The sequence below is a fragment of the Podarcis muralis genome, chromosome 8 (assembly GCF_964188315.1).
Source record: "Podarcis muralis chromosome 8, rPodMur119.hap1.1, whole genome shotgun sequence".
Taxonomy (NCBI): Eukaryota; Metazoa; Chordata; class Lepidosauria; order Squamata; family Lacertidae; genus Podarcis; species Podarcis muralis.
In genome coordinates, this window is record NC_135662.1 from 33,675,553 (window position 1) to 33,690,816 (window position 15,264).

General features: G+C 42.4%; 1 protein-coding gene across 9 annotated transcripts in view; it reads right to left on the reverse strand.

Moving 5' to 3' along the window:
- SULF1 (sulfatase 1) overlaps positions 1 to 15,264 on the reverse strand; it is a 98,962-nt gene that overhangs the window by 34,071 nt on the left and 49,627 nt on the right. For all 9 annotated transcript variants that reach the window (XM_077932932.1, XM_028736748.2, XM_028736749.2 and 6 more), the window contains 3 exons: positions 14,900 to 15,139; positions 7,816 to 7,967; positions 4,991 to 5,160 (listed from right to left, as the gene is read on the reverse strand). In XM_077932932.1, the coding sequence (XP_077789058.1) occupies positions 4,991 to 5,160; positions 7,816 to 7,967; positions 14,900 to 15,139 (562 nt within the window). The remainder of the gene's footprint in view (positions 1 to 4,990; positions 5,161 to 7,815; positions 7,968 to 14,899; positions 15,140 to 15,264) is intronic.

Genomic DNA, 15,264 nt, shown 5'->3' on the forward strand with positions numbered 1-15,264 from the left:
TAGCAACTAAGCAAATCCAGCTGTATACACTGCAGATCTGGGATCTGACCCAGTTACAACTCCAGTATTCTATGCATTAACTCTGAGATGTTTTCTGAAGCCCTTCATCACAATAAGCAGGTGTCTGGGAAAGAATACCCAGATTGCACAAATTTTCATTTTCTTTTAAGATGATTAGAAGACGGTGTCATATCCTATAACATACGTAATTGTGCTCCTCACATCTATGCGACTATTGTTCCTGTTTTTTCCTTCTGCAGAGAAAAAATGTAGTCCAATGCTGAATAGCATTGAATGTGCTTACATTCCAACATGACACAGTCTATTTGAACAGAAAGGTTTTGCTTGTACACCACACCATTTCCTTTACATAGACAGATTTCGTCAATTCCCTGTAGTTTCTTTACGTGCTTTGCTCCTACAACATATTTATTTATTCATTTCTACATTAAATCTGAGGCAGGAGAGCCCCCAGATTGAAATGATCTTGAATCTTGAAAAGACAGAGGACTTAGGGATGGGTGGTTCTTGTGGTGGGAGACAGATCAACTGCCCAGTGGCGGAGCTTCATGCTCCAGAACCGGGGGGCGGAGAGCAGGCGGGAGCGGGGCTGGTGTGCCCCCTGGGGGTGGGGTACACCGCCCACAGGGGCGGGGCACGCATCCTGGGGGTGGAGCATGCCACCTGAGGGGGGGGGCGTCCAGCGCAGGCAGGGGGCAGCCGCGATGGCACCCTGCTGGGATCGCATTGCCGGGGGCAGTGCGCTCCTCCCACACTCCTCTTCCTCCACCAGTGCAACTGCCTAAGCTGGATGTGATTGTACTCTCTGTGAAGGAGCTGCTACCCAGGGTCCAGGCTCTATCTGTGATCTAAAAAGAAGTGTTTACATATGCAGAAAGAAAGCCAGATTCTTGACTACGACATTACTCTTATAATTGCTTTCCCAACCTTTAATAAACACATCTGCTCCCTTCATTAAGCCTTCTATGTTTATAATCCAGAGAAATACTTTAGAGGCATTGAAAAGAAAAGGAACGGAAGTTCTGCATGAGCTCAGCAGGATGTTGTCCTTGTTTTTCACCAAAGAGCAAACCCACACAACACTGTTGCATCCCAGATTTCAAAAGCAGTTTGCCATGCGGCATGGGGAGGCTGAGGGAGACACTGTAGTTCAGACACCCACAAAGCTTAATGGGGCATCTGGAGCTAGTAATGGATCTCAACACACCCCTCTAGAGACCAAATTGACCTAATCAGGATTTCATTGACCTGGGACTCATGCATAGGATCATACCCAGCATCAAGCTAAAAATCATTAGCACCACCAGAAAGGTCTGAAGCTGGTTTGTAAGTTATCTGTACTGTGCATTTCTACTTAGAAGCCAGTTCCACTGAGATCAGTCGGTAGTATAGGATTGAAGTCTAAATGAAGTGATTCTAAACTGGGATGCATTTCCCATAAACAACCTACGAGGGCTAAAATGTACACTTGATTGTCCAAACCTCACATTCCACTTTCTATTAGCAGCTTTGAGAAATGATTCATTCTAGATTAAGAAGCACTCCTAGCCTAGTGTCATGAGTGAAAACACCCTCAGAATAGTCTCTTAGGATCAGAAATACAGCCAACGGTATGATTTCACAGCGTTTCCAGAAACACCAAGGGAGCAAAACTGAAAGTGATTAGTCCAAGAGGTTTCCATTACAGCAAGCACACATTTAAATATTCCACGAGAGGCAAAAGACACAATAAGTTTCTCTCTGTGATTAAGCCCTGTCAAATAATGTTGAACTAGATGTAAGAATCTGCTTCAGACCAAATAGCTTAACCAATACAGCACACCGGAATCGGCAGTGATTCTCCAGAGACACATATGCAGAGGCCTCTCTCAACACAACTACATGTTCTGTTTAAGAGGGAAACAGAATAATTAGCAAGTACCTGCTGTATCGTGGATCTAAGGGTGATCCCCAAGGGAAGAAAGAGCAATAACAGTCACATTCCTTATTAGACTCACTCACTTGATTTAGGCACTTATGACACCATTACACACCCACACCCACACATCCCTTTTCAAACAATTTCAGGGTATATTTCCCTAGCCAATGGCAATTCTCAAAATAGACTGTAGGCCTTGATCTTGCCTTCTGCAGACAATTTAAGAATGGGATTCTATGCTGAAATCCACTTGTTCTGGCAGAGCCCCACTGACTTAATCAGAGCTGTGCCAACAAAAACTTCACTTAGGATTGCAGCCAGAACATACATTACACTGAATAACAATTCTTTGGTGGTTTTTCCTATTGCTTTGCCTTGTTCTTACAGTTTAATGTATGTTGCATGTTTTCACTTGGTTGCCTTTGAAAAATCACCTGCACCTCACATAACTAGATGTATTTGCACGTTATACACACTGATAAAATCTTTGTGAAGCTTTTTTTTTTATAGTCTAAATACACATAAAACTAAATATTTCTCATACATAACATTCCTAACGCGGCAACTTCCTAACATGGAGAATGCACACAATTTTTTTTGAATCTCCCTACCCACCCTCAAAAAAGGAGACCAGTGTCACTTGAGGAGCTAAATTTTACATTCAATCCGCACACCTAGATATGAGAAAGAGCGAATCAAGGACCTTCAGTGAGATCTTTAAAGGAGAAAATGACAGTCACTTCTCGAAGAAGAGACACAAAAAGTGTTGTTGTTGTTTACACTGCTATGTTGATACCTGGTAGGTATGTGTTGTTTCCAAGAGAAATAATTTATGTTTGCTATGACTTGCAATACTGGCACGCCCTCAGGCAGCACCATGGCCCTGCTCTGTGGTAGGAGCCTCCTAATCCCGCACCGTTTTGACATTCCCATAATGTCCCATGATCACAGAATTTAAGCACAAGTTGCTTTGCTTGAAAAAAACAAAGTCCAATTTGTCTCAACATTCAGGACAAAACAAGTTTCCAGAGCTGCCAGACACAAACCTCCTTAAAACACAAGGCTCAGCGGAGACCAAGTATTTGTAACTCTCCTAAGCCTATGATCAGAAGTGTCCCTCTGTGTTATCCTGCTTTCTCCCGCTCAAATTCCTCTCTCTTTCCTTTTGCAACACTCAAGGTGGCTACAGTTATGCGTGTCCCATGTTTAATGCTCACAGTGTCTTGCTTCAGGTCACTGGAGGAAATTTGCTTCTAACCACAGGTTAAACTCTGGTTTGCATTCACCTCCAGGATAAACCTACGCATGCAGTAAGATCAGTGTGCAGAATTCTGAAGTGATAAAGTGAACTGTACCACTTCAAACTACATGAGTGTGCAATTCTGAAATCTTTTTATTTTATTTTAAGGAGCTTCCTACAAAGTGGGAAAACCCCTATAACATCAAAGAGAAATTATCAACCCGCTCTCTTGTTGTGCCAGTTTCCACGGGCAGGGAGATTTCAAAACGTAATTAGCATTTAAAAAAGTGATTCACAGCTACAACCTAAAACTGTACAATCCATTCTTCCACCTCAGGTGGTACCACTATTGAATGTTAACGGCAGATCGGATGGTGCCCAGCAGCAAATGCTTGCTCATTCTTGCTAAAATCAGTGTTCACACATTAAAATGTACAGTAGGATTAAATGCCAAAGGGTAACTTCTGTTGAACATCATACAGGAAGCTTAAAAGCCTCTGATACCACCCCCTTACACACATGCAGAAAGTTCTATGTTCTTCAACCCCTGGCATGTGCAGTTAAAAGGCTCAGGTAGCGGTTGGTGGGAGATGTTTCCCTGAGACCCTGGATAGCATCTTCTGCTAGTCAGATTAGACAGCCCTGGCCTAGATGGACAAATAAGCAGCCCTGGTATAAAGGCAGCATCCTATGTCCCTAAGAAAGAACATACAATAATAATCAGATGCACAGGGAAGGGGGAGCCTTCCTGCTCTGCACCTGTGACACCAAGGTCACAGAAACTTATCAGGCTGGGAAAGGAACCTGGACCTAGTTTCCAGCCAGATGATAACGTATCAGCCACTGTCTTCTGAGCTGTAAAGCAATGCACAAACATGCAGAATCCCAGGAGCTGCAGCATGTTTAATGGCTGTCTGTACAATTGCATGGTGCCTTGGGGGCAGACTCACACTATCCATTTGAAGCATATCCAATGCACGTTGATAAAGCACATGACTTCCTCCACAGAATCCTGGGAACCATAGCCCCAGCACCCTTAACAAACTACAGTTCCCGGGAAACCATGAGTTTTAAGTATGCTTTAAATATATACTGTGGATCTGCATGTGCATTTAACCTAGAGACAAAAGGCACCCACCATTCATTTAAACATCTATAATCCTATACAGTGGTGCCTTGGATCTTGAACTTAATCCATTCCTGAAGTTCGTTCAACTCCTGAAACCATTCGAAAACCAAGGCGCAGCTTCCGATTGGCTGCAGGAGCTTCCTGCACTTAATCGGAAGCTGTGGAAGCCGCGTTGGATATTTGGCTTCTGGAAAACATTCGCAAACCGGAACACTTATTTCTGAGTTTGAGGCATTCAGGAGCCGGTTCGTTTGACAACTAAGCCATTCGGGAACCAAGGTACTACTGTACTCATATTCTTAGATTATAAATTATAATAGAGTGCAATGGTGCTTACTCCAGAAGTGTGTGTAAGTTAGCAGCCTATCTACAGCTCATCTATCTGACGGACCAGGGCAGAAAAATAGGAAGAGAACCTGCAAAATAGCGAAACATTTAGTACATATCACCCTACACAGACGCCTCCGAGGTTCTCCTATAGTCACCAAAGAGGCAGAAACCTCCAACAGACACAACCTCTGCAAAGAAAATCATGAGCTGTCATCCTGACATCTAGCGGCAAGATACACAATTAAGAAAAAGCCCCCCTCATTCAGTCTAAACAGCAATGTCATGTTTTATGCAGGGGCATTTAAGCAGCAGTCAAATCATCAGCATAGTCATGGCGCAATGTTTAACTTACATGTGCTGGGAAGCATTTGGATAGAGCTCAGAGAACTGTGGCGCAGAGTCTTCAGGACCATGGGGAGCCGCGTGACTGATCACCATCATTATAGGTCTATGGGGATACATCCTCTTAGACGTTTTGAAATAATTAATGCTGTCATTAGTGATCAAATCTGTGAAATAGTCCTGAAACAAACATTCAACACAAAAACAAGAATTGCCAAGTGCATCGCTTATACCAGACCATATCACAGTGCTTCATTCTGCTAGGGTGAGCTATGAAACAAACGCGATTTCTCTCAGGCTCCAGTTTCAAAAGCTGGGCTGAAGACGCAGACACAATTCCCAAAGACCAGAATTACAATTCCGTTCCAAAGTCAAGTCTGTGCCCAGATGAACAGCTGTGTTCTGGGAAGGATAAACAAACAGGATAGCAAGGGAGAACGGAGGCAAAAGGTGTCAAGGCAAAGCAAGAACAGAGGAAAGGGTGGATTAAGACAGTAAATTCAGAGATGAGGAAGGAACTGAACACAGGTCTTTCTGACCCAACCACAGTACAATGATTCGGTACTGCAATAATGCACAAACGGAATACACTTTGTTTATTTTATATACAATTTTTTTTAAGGTTATTACTTGCCCTTTTCAAAATGGCCTAGTTCAGATGTAGCCATAGTTTAGTGTGACAAGAACAAGTCACAGTGACTCATACACTCCCCCTTCCTTTGGTGCAGCTGCAAGGAGTTTCCCATTTACCATAGCTTAGTTTGTCCAAACTGACATACAGTGATTGTTAGGCACAGCTGTTTAAACAAATGCTAGCCATAGTCGGAGTAGACTCACTGAAGTAAATGAACGTGACTAACTTAAGATTCACTTCATTTCAATGGACTTACTCTGAGTTGGACTAGCATTGGACACAACCCATAGCTAACAGTAAACAAGTCTGCTGATCAGCATAACAAGCTGTGTTTAATGGGAAAGAGAAAATGCCTCTTTCCAGCCAGAAACCCGGTCAGATGGGCGGTGTATTATTATTATTATTATTATTATTATTATTATTATTATTATTGACAACTGCACCACAGAAAGGAATTGGGGAAGTGCATGAGAACAAGGCTTGCAGAATATTGCTCTCAACACAATAAACAGTGATTTTGTGGAACTGCCCAAATGCAACCACTGGCTGAAAGCTGTCACTGAAAATGGCAAACCACTCTATGGCAACATGATGAGTTTACGAAAGAAGTGAGATCTGAACCAGGAATATCCACCTAGATCAGGCTTCTTCAACCTTGACCCTCCAGATGTTTTGGGACTACAATTCCCATCATCCCTGACCACTAGCTAGCTAGGGATCATGGGAGTTGTAGGCCAAAAACATCTGGAGGGCCGAGTTTGAGGAAACCTGACCTAGATCATAGCTCAGACTCACAAGTCATGCTATCTGTGTTCTTGTTACAATAAGAATCATCCCGCTCATTTCTTAGGAGTTCTCCTCCAATTGAAGTTCTCCTCCAATTGCCTTCTCGGGCAGGAGAGCATTATTTGGCCACAGGAGATGGCTCTTTCAGTATTGACACCTTGACTTTAGAATGCCCTTTTAGAGAGACTCGCCTGGCACCCACACTGCAATCATTTTGGTGCAAGGTTAAAACATTTTAATTCATACTGCCATTTAACATTGTCTAAGCCATCTCATACATAATGGTTTTAATTGCTTATTTGTTTAGTCACTTACACACACACACACACACACACACACACACAGTGTTTGCGTGCTGCCCTAGAATCAGAATCAGATGAAGAGCAACTTATAAAATATTTTAAATAACTTTTAAAATGTGCACGAACACATCTAACCATCAGTGAGTCTTCTTTTTAAATTGCATAGTTTAGAGCAGCAGTGCAGCTGCTATTGTCAAAGTAGCCCCTTGCCAACCCCCAACCAACAACAACACCCCTAGCTTAATGGAGAGCCAAGGTAGTAAAGTGAAAATCTGCAAGAAAGAGGAAGGAACAAAAAATGTAAAGATGAAAACTCAATAATTAAGCCACCTGCCAACTCTAAGCATTCCATTTTTGGCCCAACGAATGGGTGTGAGCTCCAGAGAAGAGTTCCAAGACAATGTGTGCAGCTTCAAACACTTCCAGGCACGACTAATCAATCAAACAATGTGGATACAAATTCCTGAACAGCTGCAAAAGCAAACACTGAAAGGAGGCCGAGTGCATTTTGCACAACACTGTTGGGGCAACCCGAACAGCTGTGATCAGTTTCACCCCATCGCAAAGAACCTACAAATTAACTGACCCCACAGAACTCCCCAAATAACTCCTCAAACTCCTTTAAGTTCAAAATATGGTTGAGGAGTGGCTATACAGTATTTAAAGGGGAAATTCACTGAAGGTATTCTACCCCAATTTCCAGCTAACATCTTCTCGCACCTGAAGCTCAACCAGCTTTTTGAGTTCAAGGGTGTTTTAAAAATGCAATAATATTCTTAAAGTATTTAATAATGCATGTACTTCTTTTCTATAGAGAAAAACCGTGAAGAGTATCAGAGAACACAAATCCTAATTAAATCACATTTAAGTTGAGGGGGGTAGGATCCATTACAAATTCACAGCAGCGCTGAATGGGCTTTTTCGTTCTGTGAACGCAGTTACATTTCAAAGGAGTTCTAGCCCTACAGATCAGAACACAAGATTTAAGGCCATGGGTGGGGTGGGCAGAAATCGAGAGATCTTGAACATAACATTAATTCTTCTAGCATGATGGAAAAAAGGGGGAGTTTTACAGATAACACATAATACAATGGAAACATGTCTGTGCAATACCTTTGCATAATCAAAGCCGTGCTTCTCTTTGAGGCCATTGCGGCAAATAGTATAGTTATAGAAACGAGAGTTCTTGATTAATCCAACCCACTCTCGCCAGCCAGGAGGGATGTAGCTGCCATTGTATTCATTGAGGTATTTCCCGAAAAAAGCTGTGAAAAGAGAAAGAGGAAATGTAGGTTTGGTCACACTCCCGGGCATAGATCCTTGGTCTGGGTCACACCCAAAATTCATGGATGAACAGATATATATATATATATATATATATATATATATATATATATATATATATATCAAAGCAGTTTACAAACAGAAGTACAGTAGAAATACCAGGAAGTGCAGTAGATTGTCAGAATATGTTGATTAATTTACAGAAAACAATTGTTTGTTTTCAAAGCCCACAGTTTAGACACAGCTAGAAACCATATGTTTGAAGTATTATATCTTTAACTACACCTTTGTTAATTTAAGTAAGTGATGGGGAACCTCAGGCCCAGGGACCAAACGGGACCCTTCAGGCCTCTCTATTTATTTTATATTTCTTTATTACATTTTTATACCACCTTTATCTTCCAAGGATCTCAAGGTGGTACACATGGTTCTCATCCTCCCCATTTCATCATCACACACGTTCACTTCATCAAATCTGGCCCTCTTTGAAAAAGGTTTGGGCACCCCAGGGCTAAGGGATGGTGCCTGGCCCAAGGTCACCCAGTGAGCTTGATGGTGGAGTGGGGATTTGAACCCACACCTCCCAGGTCCTAGTCCAACACTCTAACCATTACGCCACACTGCATCTCTACCTGGCACCCAAAACAATCCCCTTTCTTTAGGCCTCAATCCTTAGTAGCCCTACTTTGTACCTTCCTTGTGTGCCTGCCTGGAATATATCATTGAATTCTGACAATGCTTCTTGTTTGCCTAGATGGAGGACAGAGATGATTACATGAGTCTACGTAGAAACTAGCCCACTGTACAAAGGTAAAAATAATGTTCATTGCTCCGCCCACTTTTGCCTCTAGCCCCGCCCACCACAGGCATTTGGCCTTCAGTAGATTGCCCTTCCGGATGAAAAAGCTTCTCCACTCCTGATATAATTCCCTATTAACATAATTCATTATCAGACAGGTAGGTGAGCAGGTGGCCTCAAAACTTAATATTTAGGTAACAGGGTCCAGACCTATTAAGGGCAGTTTTATAGAGCTAACTGGAACTTTCCAAAGTTACTGCTACAGGTTTCCCAGCTCAGAAGTGTTTAAGAGCAGAAAGAGAGTTCAGCTACTACCAGAGTATTGAGACAGGAATTCCTCATTGCGCTGCTCTTCTAAATGACTTTCCATGCGCAGACACAGTGATTCTCAGATTTCATCCACTTCCTGATTTGCCTAAGTGGCTGTAGCTTTAATTACCATATGGAAGGAAATGAAATAAAACCACCTCGTCTTTTCAAACAGCCATTAATCTGGTGTTAATTCAATGAACCATATTCTTCTAGAGCTAAGCAAACATGGGGACATTTTCCTTCCAAATAGCAGATACCAGATTAGCCTGGGGAAATCCAGGTTCAAAACTGTAAGATCATAAGAACAGCCTGCTAGACCAGGCCAATGGCCCATCTAGTACAGCGTCCTGTTCTCACACTGGCCAACCAGATGTCTGTGGGAAACCAATGGGCCAAACATGAGCACAAGAGCATTCACTCCTCCCATGGTTTCCATCAGAAGCATTGCTGTCTCCAATTGTGGAAATAGTGCATAGCCTTCAAAGCTAGCAGTCATTTATAGTCCTCTCCTCCATCCCTACAAAAATCTACCTTATAGCTGAAGATAAAGGAGTGGACCATGTTCACCGCCCTGATTGGACAAAAATAAGTAATACATGCTCCCTTCAGGAGAGGCTGGATTTGTTGTGGACTGAAATCAGGACTTCCTGTCAAGACAAGTGGAGAAAAACTGACCCTAGCATCAAAACAAAATCGTCATCATGATGTGATGGGGTTACCAATATAAATAATTTTTTGAACTAAAACAAAATGCCAAGTACTTAATTGTAAGGACAAAACACCTCTGTTCTTTAAATTCCTGATTATTTCTCTAGCCCTTTTGTACTGCACTAACCACTTTGATTTCTTTCTTTATTCTCATCATATCCAGTACAATAAGAATCTCTTGTTCCTACTATACTGCAAAAGTGGCCAGCACTGTGGAGGCCATGCAGCTGAGGGGCCAGCACTGTGGAAGCTATGCAGCCACCCTCCCAGCACAGGCATTGGTGCCACATATTGAAACATGGCTGGAGTGGGAGAAAGTGGCAGCCAGGTTGGGGCAGTGTGGAACTGATCCATCCATAAGAGGGTGATCTGTAAATATTTTCACGAATAAATAAATGCTGTACACCAAATCAATGATGATGTAAAGACAGCCATCCTTTTACCTAAATGAAAAAGAAAGTCACGTTCCCACTAGATAGCTTAAAAACAGGTAATAATGCACAGGACAGTGTACGAGTGCCTTGTGAGCAATAGGCCTAAATAGCATCCTGCATTGGACTTTGAAATTTTCCACAATTGTAGTATTCTCTGTTGTTTTTTTCTTCTTTTACACTTGGCTCATTAAAACAAACAAAACCCTATCTACATGCTCCAACCGGTTGAAACTGTGAAGCTTTTTTCCTTGCTCATGTCTGAAATCTATTCATTGATAGCCACAGGCAACATACATATTTAGAAACAGAAGCAATGAGAATTAGGAAGCCATTTCTGTTTGTATAATTAATAAAATACGAAGTACAGCTGAGTGAATAAAATGTCTCATTAAAAAGTAATACCATTTCAGGGAACATCTTTTCATTATTGTATCTAATGGTGCCCACAGGGATAATAGCAAAGATAAATGTAGATTTTTGCATTTTAATGAGACAGATTTTATCTGCAATACTGGCAGTTTTGCTAACTGTTCCCAGGACACAGTGCCATTGTTTAAGCACATGTAACATACTTTGCCAGCTCAGAATAATGGCAGTCTCTTTGACTATGCCTAATTGAGCTTGTGTAAACAGCAATCCTTCTCAAGGTGAACAATTATTATACTTGATACCCAGACAACTAAGAAGCATTTGGTGACAAATGAGGAATTGGTCAAGGAAGAATTACACTGCGCTTCCTTAAACTTGTTTGCTTACGTTTTCCTAAGCAGCTGATTGAGGAGTCTCAAAGGAAAGCATAAAATAAAATGGCATAGCTCAGTAATATCCTACGTTTAGCAGGGCTGTCCCTATCATTAGGAAGGCACATCAGGTGACAGGGGCCGAGTGGTGGTAACTGGTGGTGAGGTGTTTGAGGATAGAGCAGTGTGCCTTGAGGCTGCACTGTGTTCCCTAAGCTAGCCTGACGTCATGATATGTGGTGGATGACGCTGTCCCAGCACCAATGCTGAAAGACTGAACTGCAAGTTTGGGCAATGCCTGTATCTGGAACTAGGTGGAGGCAGGGTCTACTCTGAGTGGAACTTAGTTGGCTACAATTCTAGAGTTTTTAGACCTTTTTTTTTAGCCGCTAATGGGTCATGGTTGCTTTTCCATGTAGTATGTTTCAAACGAAAGCTGACTTTCCAATGTCATTCCAGTATCTGCACACACAAGCCGTCTGTGATAATGTGTCTGATTCCCCAGGAGACCCTTTAATTGCAACACTCCTAAACACCGGCCTGCAGTTCTCATAATTGCTTCAATCGCAGGCATGCTCCTTTGAAACAAGTGCTTGTGTGTTTCTTTTTTAAAGTGACTTGTAGAAGCCACACTATGCCCCCCAAACTCCCCAAGTTTGGCTTGCTCCAGCTATTTGCAGTGGCGTGACACAGGGGGATTCCTCTCCCCAGGAATTGCCCGACTAATTTCAATGGAGTTCTTGACGTAAAACCAGAGAACACAATGGGCTCTGGATCAAAACATGTCCATGGGGTCCTGTTGTGGGTTTCCCACAGGATCCGGTTGGCCACCGGGAGAACAGGAGGCTGGACTTGGTGAGCCGTTAGCCTGATTCAGCACAGTTCTTCTTACGTTCCTATGTTCACAGCAGTGCTCTCCCCTCTTGTGATTCCCAGCAACCAGGTAACGGAGAAAACAGAGCATACCAACAGAACAGAACAAACGCCAACGTCCTTCAAGGAAGAGGCATTCAGTACTTGAGAGACTATTTATGCCAAGTGGAGTTTATATAGCATAGAAACTGAATGCAGCTGTTGAGTGTATGTTAAGTTGAATAACGTAAGTTGGGAGGGAAAGAGTATAATAGAGAAAGAGATGCAGGAGGACTGGGCAGTGCAGAGGAGTTGGTGCTTGTAGTATATCGGCTAAGAGACTGAGCTACAAGTCTCTGGTTTGACTCTCTTCTGCCATGAATTCAGTAGCTGGCCTTAGGCAAGTCACTCTATCTCAGTTGCCCACCTGCAACCCTTCCATGGTTGGGTTTGCTAAGCATTTTGAACTCTTTTAAGTACTATATGATTCTTGAGTAGACTACTACAACTTTGGTCAATACAAGCTATTTTAGTGTTTCAGTTAAGTAAAAGCAATTATCCATGGTCATCTGTGTATATACAGCTGTATGCCTGGTTGAGAGGTAGCCAATGGCTACCCTCTAGATGCTGGCAGTGCCATTGGCTATGGTGGTTGGCTGGGGCTGATAGGAACACCTATGTCCAGCTACGACTTTCTGGTAAGCTATGGCCATTCCTGGACCAAGATAGCCTTACTACAGTGTTCTATGCCCTAGAAATTTTACATCTTGATTACTGCAATAGTACTCTGCATGGAGGATGCATGGAGCATGCAGTTTTGCCAGTTATGGGCCTTTGATGCTGTTTTACACAGTCCCTTGAGACTTCTAATCTATTGGACAGATGATTAGCTGTATTATGTCACGGCTGTTTGGAGCTGATAACCTCGTTCCTGAGATTTTAATAGTATTGCTCTTTCAATAAGCAGCTCCAAACAGCTTCAAAAAATGAAGAACAGCTTAATAATGAAATAACAAATAAAGTAGTCCAGCACAATATTGAAGCCACAGGTCCACCCCCGTGCTTTTAAGTATACAAATATTTTCTCAACAAAAGTTATGGCAGTGAGGACAAAACCAAACTAAAATCTAATAGTGTTCTAGTAAGTAGTCCCCTGCATAAGTTGGCCTGCTTCATATATTACAATGGAAACAATCTGTTATATTAATATGTAGTTTGTTTGTTTTATTATGGAAGCAATCTGCTATATTAATAAGTGTTCTTCCACACAGGACATCATATGAAGATCCCATAACACTCAGGCCAGTTTAACCCATACAAGCAAAATGTCTTTCAGCCAAAATAAGACTTTTGCTAATGTGTTTACAATTGGCTTGAGCCACATTGGAGCCGATTTGCAAAGGGCTTCCCACATAGAAGGCATCTGTATGGTATTTCCCCCCCCCCCCCAGTGACAGCTATGTAGGCAGCATAATGCATGAAACAGATCTCCAGTACAAAGTGAAGTTTTTCTATCATTATAAGTGTTATAAAATAAAAAAAGGCTCCATGCATTGTTTGTCAACAGTTATTCAGATCTGCCTTGGAAAAGTATTAAACTCCTTGTCGCAGGTAGGAAAAGCATGCAGGGGGAGGAGGAAGAGGAGAAGAAGAAGAAGAAGAAGAAGAAGAAGAAGAAGAAGAAGAAGAAGAAGAAGAAGAAGAAGAAGAAGTAGTGGTGTGTGGACAGCTTCATCCCCATCCCTGGCTCAACAATTCACAGAAATTCCACTGGCAAAGTCAGTATAGTGGTACCTCAGGTTAAGTACTTAATTCGTTCCGGAGGTCCGTTCTTAACCTGCAACTGTTCTTAACCTGAAGCACCACTTAAGCTAATGGGGCCTCCTGCTACTGCCACAGAACGATTTCTGTTCTCATCCTGAAGCAAAATTCTTAACCCGAGGTACTATTTCTGGGTTAGTGGAGTCTGTAACCTGAAGTGTATGTAACTTGAAGCGTATGTAACCCGAGGTACCACTGTACAGGAGAACCCTTCTTATACTTTCAAGTTAGGACATTTATTTTAGTCATGATAAAAAACACATAAGGTAGCTACAGTGCGGCTGAGACTTAAACAAGTCAATTTCAGAAAGGGAATCAGACACTGCCGTCCAAAGAAATCTGTTCTGCCTGACCTGTTCACATCTTTCCACTGTTGCTTGTTACTGCCTTAAGAACATAAGAGGTACCTTGAAAGGTCAGACCAAAAGGTTGATATAGACTAGTGGTTCATTTCCAACAATGACCAGCCATATGCTTTTAAAAGCTTCCAGCAATCCATAAACAGAGCAGTCCTCAGAGGTATCCTGTCCCTGAACACAAACCTTTACTGCCTACCATGGCAGGCTGATAGCAGGGATGGGGAACCTGTGGCCCTCTAGATGTAGTTGGACTTCAACACCTATAAGCCACAGTCAGCATGCCCAATAGTCAGTGATGATGGGAGGTGTAGTTCAACAATATGTGGAGAGCCACGGGTTCCACATCCCTGATTTAGGTCTCTCTCAAGCACTGCCATCTTCAAATATTGAAAGGGCTGTCACATACAAGGTGGAGCAAGCTTGCTTTCTCCTGCTCTCGAGGGTAGGACCTGAACCAATGGATTCAAGTTACAAGTAACATTAGGAATAACTTTCTGATGGTAAGAGCTGTTCAACCGTGAAACGGACTACTTGGAAGGTGGTGGAGAGTCTCCTTCATTGGAGGCTTATTAAGCAGAGGTGGATGACCATCTGTTGTGTATGCTTTAGTTGAGATTCCAGCATTGCAGGGGATTGGACTAGATGACCCTTGAGGTCCCCTGCAACTCTGCAATTCTATGATTCTATTATTATAACTCAAACTGCGATGCATAGGTTCTCTCTGGTTTCCCATTTGGGCAGCAACAAGACCCAGCTCTTGTTTCAGCAAGGTTGCTGTGACACATGCCTTCCAACAATTACCCTGATGACATTTTAAAGAACATCAATAAAAAGCAAGGTTATTTTTTTAATCAAAGATTTTAAAGGGGTGTATGTGTGGAAACTTACCAGTCCTATACCCAGTGTTGTTCAGATACACTGCAAAGGTGCGTGGTTCATGCGTTGCTTGCCAGGAAGGAGAAGAACAGTTTTCATTGTTGGTATAAACATTGTGGTTGTGAACATATTTTCCTGTCAACATCGAGGAACGAGATGGACAGCACATTGGGGTTGTGACAAATGCATTGACAAAAGTGGCACCTCCATTTTCCATTATCTTCCTGGTTTTGTTCATCACTTGCAAAGAACCTAAAAAAGAAAAAAGAGCTGTATCAGGAGCTATAGCTTATTGGATATCAACAAACCCAGTTAGTACTCCTGCAAGGGGTTCACACACGTGGCATTACCTTCAAGAGCCATGCAGCCATGTGGAT